This window comes from Chiloscyllium punctatum, chromosome 8 (assembly GCF_047496795.1).
Source record: "Chiloscyllium punctatum isolate Juve2018m chromosome 8, sChiPun1.3, whole genome shotgun sequence".
Classification (NCBI taxonomy): Eukaryota; Metazoa; Chordata; class Chondrichthyes; order Orectolobiformes; family Hemiscylliidae; genus Chiloscyllium; species Chiloscyllium punctatum.
In genome coordinates, this window is record NC_092746.1 from 95812820 (window position 1) to 95831380 (window position 18561).

At 39.0% G+C, this 18561-nt stretch overlaps 1 protein-coding gene across 4 annotated transcripts in view; it reads right to left on the bottom strand.

Annotated features, from left to right (window-relative positions):
* The window catches only part of cul2 (cullin 2), a 76558-nt gene that overhangs the window by 19777 nt on the left and 38220 nt on the right, over positions 1–18561 (bottom strand). For 2 of the 4 annotated variants that reach the window (XM_072576119.1, XM_072576122.1), the window contains 7 exons: positions 18301–18406; positions 17375–17457; positions 10518–10614; positions 9811–9921; positions 9540–9714; positions 5804–5928; positions 1610–1717 (listed from right to left, as the gene is read on the bottom strand). In XM_072576119.1, coding sequence (XP_072432220.1) covers positions 1610–1717; positions 5804–5928; positions 9540–9714; positions 9811–9921; positions 10518–10614; positions 17375–17457; positions 18301–18406 — 805 coding nt within the window. Of the gene's footprint in view, positions 1–1609; positions 1718–5803; positions 5932–9539; positions 9715–9810; positions 9922–10517; positions 10615–17374; positions 17458–18300; positions 18407–18561 lie in introns of all 4 variants that reach the window. The other 2 variants (XM_072576121.1, XM_072576120.1) reach the window with 2 other exon arrangements.

Sequence of the window (18561 nt, forward strand, 5' to 3'; positions counted from 1 at the left end):
AACCAACCATCCTCAGCAGGAAATAAGGTACAGAAGTGACAAAGTTCTTCTCTTTCATTATCTCAAATCTAGTTCATTCTAAGAGAGAAAAAGTCCTATCTCATTTTCAGTTGTAAGAATACAGCATTAAAATTGTTAGGTCAGTCTTGAGATTGTGCTGTGAGCTTGCATCCACCCACAAACTAACACTTGACTTTGAGTTAAATGATGTAAGAGGGGATGGCTTACTCTGAGACCGTAAGGATATAAATGAAAATAATTCATATTTGTGCAGTACACTTCAGAGATTCTGAATGTAAATGCACTGCATTAGAAAGTTGAGTTAAACAGAACTTCCTTCAAGTAAGTGTACTATCCACTGGATAGGAGAACTGAAAATCATTACAGTCTTTGATAACAACACAATTCACTTTCTCAAAATAAGGTTGTAAATTCTCATGAAAACTTCGAAACTCTCACAGCTTAATAACTGTTTTGTGATTAACAGAAATCCAAGTGGTTTTTTTCAGTCAGTCATGGGATGTGGCTTTTTCGTGTTAAGTCAGCACTTATTGTCCATTCCTAATTGCCTTTTAGAAGGTGTTGCTGAACGGTCCCCTTGAACTGCTGCACTTGGGAGTACTGTGAGCAGATCTGGGCACTACCCCTTAGCAAGGATAAACTGGCCTCGGAGAGAGTACAGCATGGATTTACAAGAATGATACCTGGACTAAGTTATAAAGAGAGGTTATACAAATCATGCTTGTTTTCTCAAGAGGATTAAGAGATGTTCTGATTCAAGTTTTCCAGATATTAACAGGAAAGAAACAGGGCAGAGGACAATAAACTATTTCCACTGGAGGGCATTCTAGAACTAAGGGAAATTTTCTGATGTTTAGGGCCAGACATTCAGATGTTAGGAAACACTTTTTTACACAAAGGGTAGTAGAGGCTTGGAACACTCTTCCACAAACAGCTGTTTGATTTTAGTCTGACAGATAAATTTTTGTTCAACAAAAATATGAAGGGATGTGGGCCAAAGCAGGTTTATGGAGCTGGCCACAGATCGGCCATGATCTCACTGGATCACGGAACAGGCTTGGAGGGTTAAGTGAGCTGCTTCTGTTCCAGTAACACATACATTTTAAAATCAAAAACTATTCTATAATTCTACCACCTGAGGGCACTATCCTACCATTACACAACTGTCAGCCCTGAACAAGTTAAACATGTTACACATAAAAGAACAATGTTTTTAAAATATCTTTATTCTTGCATCGTTTTCAATGCAATTTCAACAGGCCTTTCACGTTGAAAGACCAAGGTGAGAATGTCAGCAATTCTTATCTTCATTTAGGTACTTTGCATTGCACAAAACACTGTCAATTGATAACTGGCTTATTTAATTGAAGAAATTTAACATGACTCAATTCCTATGCCACTCAGGATTGTCTTTGGAAAAAAAAATGATATTTTAAAACATTTCTCCAAGTTTTCTGAACTATCAGAGACGTTTGTTCATCTTCCACGAGGAATGTAAAATCACTCACACTGGGTCTGCTAACAGCCACAACAAAGCAGAAATACCAGCTTTCAAAAAAAAAACTCTGATTTATTTAAAGTAACTTACCTTATCAAGTGCACTCATAAAGTGTTGATCACCATTAAGGACCGAACTGATGAGTTGAAGAAACTTACTGTGAACTTCAAGAACAGATTCCACAAACTGTGTAGGCATCTGGTCAAAAGGAGAATAAGTTTAATCTAGGAAATAAAGTTAAAATCAAGACTGCACAGCTATTGGTCTGGGGTCTGGATTATTATACACGGCGGGCAATTCGGTTTATAAAACTGAGGCTACTTCCATCAATGGCCGATTCAGACAATAAATCTATAGCACCACAATCAGTAATACAAAATAAATTAAGTTTTAGATGTTATCCCACTTTTTTTTTCAGTTGGTGGGGGGTGAGAGGAGCAAGTAAGTCAGTCAGAATCCTCACTGCCAATTCTTATGCACTGGTCTGTTGAAAAGGATGAGTACATGGTCATCAGGCCATAATGTGCTGGACTCTATCGGGAACCCAGGACTCTGGGGCAGAAGTAGGCTAATCAGGATCTAACCATATCTCAAAACCACTTTCCTGACCGCTCCTCAAAAACCTCATCTCTTTTGGTCAGTGCAACTCATTCTCAAATGTATTCAATGACTTGACTTTAAAAAGTACTTAGATGAGCCTTTAGTGTCATAACATTAAAGGCTATGGGCCTAGTGTGGGAAAGGGGGACCAATGTAGACAGTAGTATCTTTTTGGCAGGACATACTTGATGGGCCACCAGGTCTCTTCTGTACTATGTGGCTCTATGATTTTATGGCTTCTTTTACTTTCTGGGAAAGATAATTCCACGGATAAATGATTTTCAGGGAAAGTAAAATTCTTATCGCTATCTTAAATGGGAAACCTCTTATCCTTCAACCATATCCTCTAGTTCTAGCCTTCTCTACAAAAGAAATCATCCTCCCAATATCTACCTATCGCATCACCTCAGGAACTTCATTTTATTCGATAAGATCACCTCTCATTCATCTAAACTCTGATGGGGAAAGGCGCAATTGGATTAATATTTTTCACAGGATAAGCCTTTCAATCCAGGAGTTAAGTGAACCTTCTCTGAACTGCTTCCAATTCAATGAAATGTTTTTGAAATAAGATGTCAACAACTGTACAGAATACTCCAAATGTGGTTTTATCAAAGTTCTGTCCAACTGCAGTAAAGTTTGCTGACTTTTATACTCCACTCACCCTGCGATGAAAGCCAACACCCCATCTACTTCCTAATCACTGGGTCAATCCATATTGTCAAATAGGCTGCAAACATTAACCAATGGAATCCACTGGGGAAAATCAACTATTTTGCCAATCGATATGAAGCTCTGAAACCCAATTATCTGCATCCAGCACGATTTAGCACTTCAGAGCAAGGAGGGAAAAGTTTATCAAAGCACTATGAAAGGAACTAGAACTGCACATTTACTAAACAGGCTTACAGTGTACTTTGTTTTAAGATTAGATCCTTTGAACTCCAGTGGAATTCCTTACTTAAATCATTTCATATGTCATGATTTATGGATTAATTCTTTTTTATATTTCTATTCAGATTTCACTGTCTCCTGTTCTCCCCCATTTCGTTTTATTCTTCACTTTGGTGTACAACTGTCTTTGAGTTTTGCTCATTCTTTTTCTCCTACTTAGCAAAAACAGGTGGTTGCTCCCTTTTAAATAAAGCTATATCATCTTGCTGAAATTGCACCAAAATAGCTAAGGCAGAAGTCTTTAACAAATGTGAACCTGTTACTTTACCTGGACACATCCTTGAATGTTTTCCCTACACTGCTAACAAGCTACAAATGGAGCTTTAAATGATGCTTATGCGTTTGCCTTTACAAAAGAAAATGTATTCAGAAAAATAATCCAGCTGAAATGTCGTCATCGCCTTCTTCGTCAGTTCTCAGGATAATTGTGCTTCATTTGTCGGAACAGAAATATTTCAATGACTCCAAGTAACACAACCATAAATAATGGTCACACTCTTGGTCATCAAATTTCCTCCCATTTATTTATCCAGGAAACCTGAGAATTTTACATGTTGCGCTACTAATGGTGCCATTGGAGAAACAGAAGAGGTAATCCTTGATAAACCCTGATAATAATCAGTGGATTCCTGCCTCAGCCTTAGGCAGACTGGGGTAAGGTCAATAAGGTTACAGAATTGAATGTGTGGCAAAAAGAATAGAGGGAGCTGTTCCACTGCAATGAGCTTCACTTGACCAATACTGAGATCAGTGTCACGACAAATTGATCTATCAAGCGAAGATCATTTCTCATTACTGTGCTGATCTCAACCTTTATTAAGAGTTACTCTATTTCCTTGCTTCCGATAATTCTGAAAACTTAAGTACACCAAAATACTGTATTTAGTTCCCAGCTTTGGTCACTTTGCAAACATGCCTCTGTAATGACCATTACATCATACTCTTTACTCGTATTTGCATCATCAATTCATCTGTCTTTTAGATAAACAGTCTCAAATTTGGTCTTTTAACCTACTCTTATACTAGTTGCTGGTGCACTCTTATGTTTGTTGACTGTTCCTTCCTGTCACACTCTGGTTATCATTATCTGTATCACCAGCCTTCGCCATTGCATGTTCCTTTGGCTACACATTAACAAATGCATGCGCGTGCACACGCACACACATATACTCCCACATTAAAGTGCCATCTTTTTTAACTTCAAAAATATATTTTATACATGAAAAATCTTTATATACATACATAGTCACTATAGCAGTTTGATTCTGTACACTCTTTTTACCTACGGAGGACAACGCATTTCTCACTTATACAAAAAGATATTTGTATACATTTGAGGTACTGGGAAAACCCAATAACTACAGATCTCCTCAGATCCTGAAACAGTATGTTCAAACATATCAAGACATGGACAATATTCAGGGCTGACAAATGGGAAGGAACATTCAGATCACTCAAGTGCCAGGCGATGACCATCTCCAACACAAAACAATTTAACCACCACTGCTTGACATTCAATAGCACTACTGCTGCTGAATCCTTCACAGGGGTTACCACTAAACCAGAAATTGATTTGGACTGGCGATATAAGTGCTACAAAAGCAGGTCAGAGACTTGGAGTCCTGTGGCAAGTAACCTATCTCCTGAAATTTCATAGCCTGCCCACTACCTACAAGGTACAAGTCGGGAGTATGGAATACTCTCCACTTGCCCAAATTAGTTCCTGATCCAACAACAATCAAAAAAACTTCACACCACCCAGATCTATGCAACTCGCTTGATTGACACCAATCCACAAAACTTTCACTCCCTCCACCACTGACACTCAGATGCATGGCAGAACTTCACCAAGCTTCCTTCGACAGCACATTCTAAACCCACGACCACTACCATCTGGAAGGACAAGAGCAACTCAAAATGCATGGAAACACAACCACATGCATGCTCACCCCACAAGCCATTCACCATCCTGACTTGGAAACATTATCACTGTCCCTTCAGAATAACAGAGTCAAAATCTTCCTCTCTGAAGGTGTTGTGGATTCACCTAAAACTAACCAGATTATCGTGATTCAACAAGGCAGCTCACCCACCACCTTCTTGAGGGTAAATGGGGATGGGCAATAAATCTCGGCCCAGCCATGAACAAATTTTAAAAAGGTGAATCAGAGGTTGTTCTACAAGTTATTTTCTTTTGAAGAGAAAATTAAATACAAAAGAAATAAAGCTAGGAATGGAAAAGAAACAAAATTTCAACGTGAGCTGGTCAATATTTATCCCTCCATGGCCAAAATAAAATGCAGATTATCTAGTCATTATCACATTACAGTTTGTGGACTAAAATCAAATCAAAATACTGCAGATGCCGGAGATCTGAAATAAAGACAGAAGCAGGTTTAGAGGGAGAAAGCACCTTCAGTTTTTATCACTGACTGTGGTAACTTGCTAAGTGCAAATTGGCTGCCACATTCCCTGCAAAAGTGACAAGATTTTTTGGAAGTACTTCACTGGATGTTAAATGTTTTGGGGTGGCTTTATGACTGCAGAAATCACTTGAAGAAAAGCTGTGTGAATGTCACCCCACCTTCTAAGGAAAGGATATTTCCAAAGACTGAAAGCCAGACAGTATCTATGACAAACTGAGATGCTACTTTATAGTTAACAGTTCGCCCAGAACAAGCTATTAATCTTACAAATAAAGGTGAAGAAATCGTTCAGTGGAATACTCACGTTTTCCTGAGAGAGGTTACTGATGGATCTAAGGCCCTCGTCATGAATGTGATTCTGCAGCTCCTGAATCATATGAGGTAAACCGTTTGAGACAGCACGGAGCAAAGTATATATATTTGCCATGTCTGCTGGAAGGTGAAAAGGATATAGGAAGAAAGAGGAAATTGCTCATCTTTATTGGCATATACGCAATTCAACAATCCTACAATAAAGGTGGTGAAATTTGCCAGTCTGCTATAATGAACATGTCAACAAAAAAGTACTATCGTGATTATTTTTATGATAACCTAGATGCTAGGTTTTATGATCCAGAAGTATGAGAGATTAAATCTCACTCTAACAGTTTGAGAATCTGAGTTCAAATTTAAGACTTTGAATTTAAAAACTGTTACTGATTGTAAAAATGACCATGAAAACTGTGGGATCACCATAAAAACAGAACTGGTTCATTCACATTCTTCAGAGAAGGAAACCTTCCAATTTTATCCAGACAGCTCTGTGGTTGACTGCTCTCTGGTGGTGAAGGAAGTTACAAAAAGCAGTGCATCAGTGGCAGGTTAACATTGATTTTAAAAGCAGAGTGACTTTCAAGGTAAAATGCCAAGGACACTGACAATCTTAATGTGTATTCTAAAGAGATGAATGTTGACAGTGCTGAGGGGGGAACAGCACTGATACATTTCGAATTCAGTTTGTTCAAACACTCTCAACAGTGATATGGTTGTCCAAACATTTTGCAAGAGGGACCTAGGTTTCAATTAGATTCTAACGGCATTATAAAGTTATATCTTCTTCAAGACAGTACTTGTAAATTATGATATAACTGGCCAAGTCATTTGAACCTTTTAAAAATTTCTTCATTTTTGTGGGATGTGGGTGACGCTGGCTGGTGAGCACTTATTGCCCGTTGCTTGTTGCCCTTGAGAAGGTGGTGGTGAGCTGCCTTCTTGAACCACTGCAGTCCACTTGCTGTGGTTGACCCACAAAGGAATTAGAAAATGAATTGGAGGATTTTAACCCCATGACAGTGAAGGAACAGTAATATAATTCCAAGTCAGGATTCAGAATGGCTTGGAAGGGAACTTGAAGGTGGTAGCATTCCCATATTTCTGCTGCCTTTGTTCCTTCTAGATGGAAGTGGTCACGGGTTTGGAAGGCAATGTCTGAGGATATTTGATGAATTTCTGCAGTGCATCTTGTAAACAGTACACAGTGCTGCGTCAGTGGTGGTGGGAGTGGATGCTTGTGAATGCAGTGCCAATCAAGCAGGGTGCTTTGTCCTGGATAGTGTCAAGGTTCTTGAGTGTTGCTGGGGCTGCACTCATCCAGATCAGTCCATCACACTCCTGACTTGTGCCTTGTAGATGGTGGACAGGCTTTGGGGAGTCAGGAGGTGAGTTATTTGCCACACTATTCCTCGTCTCTGACCTGCTCGTGTAGCCACTGCGTTTATGTGGTGAGTCCAGCTGAGCTTCTGATTAATGATAACTCACAGGATGTGGATAATAGGAGATTCAGTGATAGTAAAACCATTGAATGTCAAGAGGCAACAGTTAGATAGTCTTGTTGTTGATGGTCATAGCCTGGCATTTTTGTGGCACGAATGCTACTTGCCACTTATCAGCCCAAGCCTGGATACTGTCCAGATCTTGCTGCATTTGAACATGGACTGCTTCAGCGTCTGAGGAGTTGTGAATGGTGCCGAACATTGTGCAACCATCGGCAAACATCCCCACTTCCGACCTCATGATGGACAGAAGGTCAGTGATGAAGCATCTGAAGATGTTTGGGGCTAGGACACTACCCTGAGGAACACCTGCAGAGATGTCCTAGAGCTGAGAAGACTGACCTCCAACAACCATGACCACCTTCCTCTGTGTCAGTTATGACTCTAACCACTGGAGGGTTTTCCTCCTGATACCCATTTCCAGTTTTGCTAGGAGTCCGTGAACCTATAACAAATTTGATGCTTTATCAATTCAAGAAAATGTCAGTTGGACAAGTGCATGTCTTAATTGATTGATATCATTATATCTTTGAAGAAGAGTGATTTCTCTTCATACTGCTGATTTAAAATGGAAGTCTATGAAAAGTATATGACAGTGTGAGAAGTATAAAATATCTTAGAAAGATGAAGTTCAATTTTTATTAATTTATGTTTCCTAATGACCTGTATTTATATGGCACCTTTAAGATAGTTAGGCATGACAAAGGACTTCACAGGAGAATTATCAAACTAAGTTTAACCCCAAGTCACACAGTAAAATACCAGGGCAGGAAACCGAAAGTTTGCTAATTGATGAAGGCTTCACAACAGGTCCTGAGGAGGCAGACATGGAGGGATTTAGAGTGCAAATTCTTTCAATACCTACATTCCAACCTTTTTTCTGACATCATCATGGAATAAATCATTTGGATTTACTTGGGATTGTGTCAAATTCTCATGAAGTACAAGGTTGGGCTGGGAAGTACACAGCAATTAGGTTTATAGATTAGTAATCTTGAGGCCTGGATTCATGTCCCAGATCAACGTTCCCTTTTATTATTTTATCTTCTCTATATTATTTAAAAGGGGGAAGCCTGCAGAAAGCTGCAACACTGGGGATGGATTAAGAAAATGGGGAGCTCTTGCTAAAATTATACACAGCATTGCTCAGGCCACAGGTGGAATTCTGGGAACAGTTTTGGCTTCCTGAACTAAGAAAACGTATATGGCCACTGGAGGCAGTTTAGAGAAGGTTTATCAGGATCTGGTCTGGAGGGATTGTCTTATGAGCAAAGGTAAAACAAGTTGGGACTCCCTTCATTGGAGTTTAGAAGAATGAGAGGTGATCTCATTGAAACATATCAGATTCTTAAGGGGCTACCCAGAGTGGATGTTTCCTTCATGTGAATCTAGGACCAGAGGATGTCGTCTCAGAATAATAGGGTGCCAATTTAAGACTGAGATGAGGAGGACTTTCTTCAGACAGTTGAGATTCTTTGGAACTCCTTGCCATAGACAGCTGTGAGAGTAGAGCCCTTGAGTATATTTAAGGCTGAGATAGATGGATTTTTGATCTGTAGGGGAATCAAAGGTTACAGGGAAAGGGAAAGAAAGTGAGTGTGAGGAGCACTGAATCAGCCATGATTCTATTGATGAACACAGCAGTCTTGAGGGGCTGAACAGCCTACCTACTCCTATTCCTCCAATATGATTATCAGGTCAGCCGCAACCTCACTGAATACTGGAGCAGACTCGATGAACCAAAAGGCCCACTTCTGCTCTGTGTCTTATAGTCTAGCAGCAGTAAGCTTCATTTAACCACCAGGACGTATGTGGCTACAACAATTAAGTATAAGGCACTTGATGGACTGTTGATCTAGTTGCGCAGATTACAGGAAACACTGCTCTGGAGAGATGAGTTTAAATTTGGCTACAGCAGCTAGAATTTTACTTTCATTAATCTAGAAATCTTTTATAAAGTCTCATGTAAGATGATCACGAAGCTGCTGGAACGTTTAAAAACCCATCTTTTTCTTTATTTCCTAGTCCAAGTGCAACTCCGGGCAGATAAGGTGATTGACTCGTAATACTGAAATACTCTGGCAAGACATGAAAATATGAAAAAGTTGAATAACACCAATCAGACCATCTGATATCAACCCAGGTGTCAGATACAACAACAGGCAAATTTGCACAGACCAACAAACGATTTGGTCAACAAGCGGTTTAGGTGGTGGACTGGAAACTGACCATATTTCTCACCTTCTCTCCTTTCTTGTTTAATGATATTCTGGCATTCCCCATGAAGAAATTGCAGGTGGTCTGCTACCATTCGTTGCTGACATTCATGAATTACTTTGGCATAGGAGCTAGGATGCAAATATTTCCGACATCGAACTTCTTCATCCTTTAATCTTGCTAAAACCTGCGATAACAGGAGTGTATTGAACATTCTCTGCGATTTGGAACCCAATTTGCATCACTGAAAGCCACTTAATGCAAGTACAACTTTAAATTATACCTTTTCCATATACTGTGAGCAGTTTGACTCTTGAAGTAAATTTGAAGCTTCTTGTTTGTAATACTCTCCTGTTTCTGTTAGAAATGAACCTTCAAAGAGATCCTGATAAAACTGAAGTTGAAAGAACGATTACTTAGAGTGCCTACAAAATCTTAAAAAGAACAAGGATTAAGTATTTCAAAATGTGAATGTGGTGAAAGTCAGAAATCTGAACATTTGTTGCACATATCTTTTCTTTTTGTCCTAAATTAGTTATAGATAATATTACTGAACGAGACAGGCAGTAAACTAGAACATGCATGCAAACATGCAAGAGATATGGGCCAAGTGCTGACAAATGGGACTAGATTAGGTTGGGACATTTGGTTGGCATGGACGAGTTGGACCGAAGGGTCTGTTTCTGTGCTGTATATCACCATGAATCTATGACCAGTATTTTCAGTGTCTCCAAGTGCAGTGAACCGTTTAATGTCCAATGTAAACTTCCAGTTTCAGCACACACATAAAATGACATGCGCATTTTGGAATACAGACAGACAGCGTACAAGTTTAGTAGCTTATGCTGAGCTGCCAGCAAATATCAGACAGTTTCTTCCACTTTGTGTAAACTGAATGATAGTCATTCCAAAGGCAGCACAGTGGCTCAGTGGTTAGAAGATTAAAATGCATTCCTCACTATTAACATATAATTTCCAGGCTTTTCTTACCTTAAGGGGGAACTTTTTCTTGTACTGTTCAACATGAACAAAGGAGTTGATAACCCCATGGATTACTTTTTGATTTGGATTCTCTCCACAGCGATCACTACATTACAATGGAACAAAAGAAATCTTAGAATTGCATCAAGTTGCTTTGAAAATTTACCTTAGTTTGATTTGTATATTTGATAGGAACAGAAGTCAGCCATTTAACCTGTTGAGCCTGCTCTGCCATTTAATACAATCATGGCCTCCTGAACACTTCAATGCCTTCACCCATCTCACCTCTATCATGCTTTAGGCCATTGTTAATTAGAAATTTAAGACAGAGATGTGAAGGACTTTCTTCTCTGAGGGGGCAGTAAGTCTGTGGAATTAGAGGGCTGTTTAGGCTAGGTAATTAACTACATTCAAAGCCAAGATAGACATTTATTTAAAAGCTGTAAGGGAATCAAGGTTTATGTGGGAAAGCTAGTAGGTCGGAGTTGAGGATTATCAGATCAGCCATGATCCATTGAATAGGGGAGCAGACTGGATGGGATGAGTGGCTTTCTTCTGCGCCCACACCTTATGATCTTATAAATCTCTCAACCTCTATTTTAAATATACTCAAAGAGCTTCTCCAGGCTTCGGGAGTGGTGATTCACCACACTCCGAGTAAAAACATTTCTCTTTATCTCAGTCCTAAACGGTCCTCTTGTTACAGGAACATAAGAACATTTTGAGAACCTATTTGCTGAAAGCGGATATTTAGTTAACCTTGAATGGTTAAAGCAAACTCAGAAACATACAATGACCATGAAGCAGTTATCTGGTAACTGTCCAACTTCAGTGTCAGAAAGTTGTATTCAATCGCACTCCAGCATTTGAGCACTGAGGCTGATTCTTTACTTACGGCAATGCTGCACTGAATGCAACTTGATGAAACGTTAAGCTCAGGGCTAACATGCATGCTTGGTAGGACAAACAAGATTCCCTATCTTATTCAGCATGCACGTGGTTTTGCTAACGTGTCTTGCTCAACAAGCTCCAAAGTCATTCAGCTCACTGTGATGCAAAGTATACTGCTGTATTTGGTTCTCTGAAAATGCTAGATTTGAAAGTCAAATATGTGAATTGCTTCAATGCGCTTCAATCTACATGACAGCATTAACATTCTCTCTCGGCTTTGCGCACGTGCAGCTGCTCCAAAGTTTGGAATACAGCGATTGGCTTTGGCGATAGCAACTGTCCTGGAAGTCCCTGCTACACACAGAGCCCAGAGGTCCATGCAGCCAGAAAGAACATTAGAGGGAATGCTGGTTAGAATGCAAAGTAAATACTTCTATTTATCTTTGATAAGTTATTGCAATCAGTGTTTTTCAAAATACAGTAAACCTTCTATTATTTGGCATCCATGGGACCAGGAGTGTGCAGTCTGATCAAATATTCTGGCTGAACAAGGAGTCCACATGATCAATATTAAACACACGCTAAGCATTGGAAATATAATGCAGGGGATGTATGCATCACTGTTATACTTTATCTAAAGTATAAATCACTTAAACAAAAATGCAACTTTGCCTTAAATAAAACTTACTGGCAGAAGGCCTTCTTACTTGCACCCTCAACTGACTACTTGGATATTGCGGTATTTGAGGAGAAATTGACTCGAAATTGAATAAACTGTTGATATTTTGCGTGGCAATTCATTTGAACAACAATTATATTTGCATTGGAGGTAGATACATAAGAGAACTACCATGTTTGGACAGAACAATACAGTAAACTTGAAGTATTTGAGGTTTATAATTCTTGCCAGTTTATCAAGACTGCCGATTCATAAGGTGTCAATTATAACAAAATTTGCTGCATTCCCATTTACAGGCCTTTAGATCAAATAGGTTCATATTACTAAATACATTCTAGCTCACTACTCTTTAATCCTAAGTTGTGAATGGGTATCAACACACTAAGAGTTTAGACAACTACTTCCAGCTATCCCTTAGCATTAATGAGGAAACACTGCTCTTCCGCCCTCTCCAGCCAAATCAGTTTTTCCCCCTGGAGAACATTCCACTCCTGAATGAAGAACATTCAGCTCCAATTGCATACTCTCTCTACACATAGACAAGTAATGGCTTTCTGTTTCATCTCTGCAAAGTCAAGATTGTTTACTCTGACCCATGATTCCAAGCCTTGGTTGACACCAGCCATGGTCCAGATCATTTTTTTCTTGCAGAGAATATTTTACAGAATCTACAAGAGCAGGAGACATGACATGCAGGATCAGTGACTGGCCACTGACATAAAGAATGAATTCAAAAGTATGTCATCATTTGATCCACAGTGAAGTGTCCCCAACTCCTCTGTGTCTATCACTACATACCAGTCATGAATTGTGCCAGGCTGGTGTCAACTAATAGCAATGAATCAGATTAGTCCAATGTAATGTGTGACATTCCATATATTTTGTAGATTAGATTAGATTCCCTACAGTGTGGAAACAGGCCCTTTGGCCCAATCAGTCACACCGACCCTCCGAAGAGTAACCCACCCAATTCCATTTCGCTCCGACTAATGCACCTAACACTATGGGCAATTTAGCATGGCCAATTCACTTGACTTGCACATCTTTGGACTGTGGGAGGAAACCGGAGGAAACTCACGCAGAGGATGTGCAAACTCTACACAGACAGTCGCCCGAGGCTACAATTGAACCTGGGACCCTGACGCTGTGAAGCAGCAGTAATAACCACTGTGCCACCCACGATATGATTGAAAAGAAGTCGATCTCATGTAAAGGTCGACCCCTTATTTTTGGTCAAGAAACATGGAAAATTCCAGATATTATGTAAAAGGCAACCCTAGTTCTTCATAGGTAACAGATCAACATTTGTAAGTCAAGGTATTATCCCGTACATAAATGTTATGCTGAGGAAATGAATTTATTTTTTCTGCTATTATGTGATATGATGTACAATTCATACCAATTTGGTGCAAAGGTTTAAGACACATCAGGTCAGGGTCAGGTGACAACCAACCTCGTGGAATAAAGTCATATACCTAGTTGAGGTTTTGAAATTTCTTCTTCATTTTGTGTAAGAATGCCCTCCAGAAAAAAACAAAAAATATACAGCAGCATTTAAACTGAAAGTTACTGAAGTTACAGAGAAGACAAACACCTGTGTAGCAGCAAGAGAATTTTGTGTTTCGGAGAAATTTGTCAAAGACTGGAGAAAGAAATCAAATCAATTTTAGACAATGCTGAAATGAAAGTGTGCCAACAGAGATAAACCAACAGGTGGCCACAATTGGAGAAAAAAGTTTCTGAATGGGTACACGAAAATCGTCAAAGTGGAAATGGTGTTAGTCATGAAGCCATCTGAATCCATGCACAAGACAAATCAAAGGATGGAATTTCAGATTTGAATGCAAGTGCAAGATGGTGCACAAGGCTCACGAGAAGACATGACTTCGTACTTCAGCAGAGAACTAAGACTGCACAAAAGCTGCCTGCTGAATTAGAAAATCAGATATTACAGTTCCACCAGTCTTTAATCAGAAATTGGCAGAAGGAGACTGACAAGTTATCATGTATCGGAAACATGGATGAAATGCCTAAAATTCTCGACATGCCGGAGAATTGAACTGTGAACCAAAAAGGAGAACCAACAGTATTGGTGAAAACCACTGGCCTTGAGAAAAGTAGGTTTACTTTAGTTCTTCCTTGTATGGCTGATGGCACTAAGTTAAAACCAATAGCTGTTTTTCAGAGAAAAACTTGGCCAAAGGAGATATTTCCAAAAGGAACTGTCCTCCACATGTACCCACAAGGCTGGACAGACGAAGATGGATGTAGAAAATAGATACAAGAAGTTTGGAAATTATGACCTGGTGGACTACGCAAGGGACCAGTTTAGATCACATCTCGTGAAGAATGTTGTTGACAACATCCGATCACATAACACTGACATAGCTGTCATTCCTAATAGACTTAGAAGAGTTTTGCTACCAACAGGTGTTGGTATCAATAAGACATTTAAGGACATGATGAGAATGAAGTGGAATAACTGGATATATGATGGAGAAAAAACATACATGAAAGGAGGCAGTATGTGGGCTCCTTCACTGCCACTGATCTGTGAATGGATCATTGATTCATGGAAGGAAATAAAAGCGGAGACTATTTTCAAAGCATTCAAGAAATGTGGAATTTCGAATGCATTGGACGGTACAGAGATCAATTATCTATGAGATGACATTGTTATGAAGTTGAAAGCATGGACTGTACCTTTAAGATACAGTGAATGCTGTTCTGAACTGAGGGCTGACAAGCACCTGTGATGACTGGATAGCAGTCTCAGAGTGCACTGGAAAATTGAAAACTGAAAACATATAACATTTGGCTGTGAAATGGATAACTGAGTTGGTTGCTATTTTGACAACAATCCAAATTTAAAGAATTGGTTTAAATTATGCCCCAGGACATTAAAACCCAATTGAGTTTGAAATTATTGTTTTGCCAACATCAAACCAACATGATCCGATGTTGGGGATATAAAAATGCAGACATTTTGAAAATTGGAGACAGAACAACTGCCATCAACACAGTTCCAAGAAATTAGGAAACACTCTCTATCAAAGGTACCTTTTCATACGAAACATATTCGCAGTAAAAGGAAAGAAGACAACCCAGGGACATCTTCAGTCAGAAGACGACAGACGTGGAAGACAACAGGCGTTGTGTGGTTTTGAAATTAAGTTGATGTAAGTTTAATAAGTGTCGTAATGGAACAGTATATTGTTAGAGAGTTGGAGGCAGATAATAAGCAGTTAACAGAAAGGGGGACTTAGAATTGTGAATAGTTGCTCTTTAATGCTCACTTTTTGGGGTTAAAAAAAAAATTGATGTTATTTTCTTCAAATAGTGGAACTTGAGAAGTTGGCTGACACTTACATTTTAACAGATTATGAGGCGAGGTGAGCTTTTCTGGGTGTTTGGTTTAATTAGCAGAAGGGTTCACCGCTATGTTGTAACAACATAGATAAAGAAGCAGCAGCAGATGATGTGCTAACTCTAACTACAGATAGCAAAGATGGAGAGGATCCATACGATGATATCATTCTCCCTGTTGAATATCAAGCTTTATTCGGTACTGAGGATGTTTAACAGTGTGATTTTGCATGATTTTAATGAACTTTTGTATTTCACCTTTTAAAATGTACATTGTAATTGTGATTTAAAGCTATATTAAATTTCTACTTCACTTTATGTATAAATGAAAACTTACAAATTCATTTTTGTTTCTATTGTCTCTATCTGGTAATTACTGTAATTAGTCGTGTATTTTCTTTATTCATGTAGAGATCAATTGGACTTCTACTAATGATACAGTATTTTGGACTATAGCATGAATTTCAGCCCCTCAAAAGTGGTATCCATGTAACAGTCGACCCCCTAAATTTAACCTTAAAAAATAGTCTAAAAATTTGACTTTTACACGAGTATATACAATACTGACAAGTGAAATTTAAATTTCAAAACCTTCCAAAGTATTTTGTGAATGAATGGAGTTGAGCAGGCAAGTTGCAACTGTAATGACAAGCCTCACTGTTTATCAAGAAGCTCTTTCATAACCTGACTGTAACTGCAGCATTGTCAGCTTCGACAGATTTCACTTCTGTGCCACTTGATTGGCATCTTTCTTGTGTATGTTGTCTAGCACGTAGTGTTAATTTGAATTGGTTGAAAGAACGTCAAAAAGAAAGAGAGCAGAAATGGCATTCACTCCCTGTTTCACCATCGGGATCAGCACGTCACGGTTAAAATTCAACCCACCTTCTCCATTCAGTATTTAACAGCCTGTCTGAAGCACTTCCATTTGTTCTCAACGTTCATCTACACAATTAACTTTTCTTCAAAATAATCACTGGCATTATCTATATGTTCCTTTAAGTGATCATCTGGGGCATTTTCCTCCACTGCCTTGTCATTTTTGACTTGATGACGTTGCTCTTACAGCACCATCACTACTTGCTACCATATAGGCAGTCCATCTCCTACACAAGCGAAAGTGAGGACTGCAGATGCTGGAGATTAGAATCGAGAGTGTGGTGCTGGAAAAGCACAGCAGGTCAGGCAGCATCCGAGCAGCAGGAGAATCGACGTTGCGGGCAAACAGATGAAGGGCTTTTGCCTGAAACATCGATTCTCCTGCTCTTCGGATACTGCCTGACTTGCTGTGCTTTTCCAGCACCACACTCTCATCTCCTACACAGGCTGCTCCTCTTGGTTCAGCACAGTAATAACAAAATCACATTAAAGTTCTATCCCACTTATCCTATATATACATGAATTAAACAAGTTCATGATTACTGCCACCGTCTTCACTGCATGGCTAACTTACATTACGCTGCCAGACTACATGTCAAGGTATAGATCAACTAATATTTTTTCCAACTGAATGTAGACTTGTCACTGATCCCTGCGGCACTCCATTGCCAACTTGAAAAAGACTCATTTATCTCAATGGCACTGATCCAGCTATTCCCTACAATATCCAAATAGCTGATCGAAAGCAGTAACAGTTATACCACTGGTCTGGCTGCATTGTAGCTTTCTGAAGTGAGCATCTTCCATTCTCCTACATTAATTTTAAGCTGTCAAATCCATTGATTGCAGATTCAATTATGAAAGAATTATGGGGTCATAGCTACTACCTTGCTATCATGTTAGAACTATCTTAAAGCCATAGATCTAAAGCTTGAAATAGAAATACCACAAAACTGGAACCTGTCATGTTTCACAAAAGCTATTCATGTTACTAGGTCACTGGCATTTCTGAACAAGAAAAGCAATTTAAAGTTAGTTGATACCCACTCACTTTTTTATTTCACGGAGGAGCATTCGGATGAGGACCGTTTGTAATGGCTCAATCATCATTTTCTTCCACATGTCCAGAGCTAGCTAGAAATGCAAACGTTTTTAATTGGAATTAAGCTGAATACATCAATTTTCTAAAATATGAAGCCAAAGATAGGTTCGGAGGTGGAGGTGCAGAAAGAGAGAGAGAAAGAAGAAAAATGTGAGAAAGAGACAAACGATAATATTTAAAATGGAAAATCAATATGTATTTAAAAACATACTGTATAATTCAATTTTATTTGTTCAGTTCTAACATTTCTTGTTTCCTTTTGCACAGACATTATAACGTTCTTGCCTCAAAGTTATACAAGTCAGATGAAGGGGCTCCATTGGGAATATAAATGCCCAGATGCAGTAACTGTTAAAGGAGTCAACTTTCCCTTGCCTGAAAACAGCAAGACAATGATAACAGAATATCGAAACTGCTGCCCGAAAGCAGCTATTTATAGAATGTTGACCATGCAAGGGATAGAAAGAGATGAACATCAAACAAAGATTTTTTTTAAGGATACAATGATTAAATCACTTCAAACAGAGGAACATACAGGCTATATTCTGAAAATTGCTTGAAAAACAACAATGACATAAGGGACTATCACATATAATACCTCTGAAGAGACTTGCATGCATTTTGTCAGGCCTGAGAGCTTGTTATTTTAAAAGACATTGCCCTGTGACTTTACTTTGAACATCAATACAAACCACCCCACTACATGTAGATGATTGCACATTTATGTAACTTATGCAACCAGGAGTTTAAAAGCTTTGATTTACGCTTACCCATCAAAGTTTCAGTTACTGTTCCAGCAGAAGTTTCAAATAAACATATTGATCAGACCAATACTTCAATTCAAATTGGACTTTTTTTTATCTGGCTGAGCTTACCTCTCCTATCTCCATCAGTGGTTCAATAATATCCACTCCACCGTACCCATACTGCAGGTCAGCTTCTGTCAATTTGTTTTTCTTGATGAACTGTGTGTTGAGATATCTGTGCAAATGGCAAATTTTAGAAATGTCAAGCCTGTCTGCAGGAATATATAAAGTATGCAATGACATATATATACCTGGTCACGGCAAACGAATAACTGGATTAAATCTTGCTCTCTACATTTGTAGTTCTAAGCCTGCATCCAGCTATGTCAG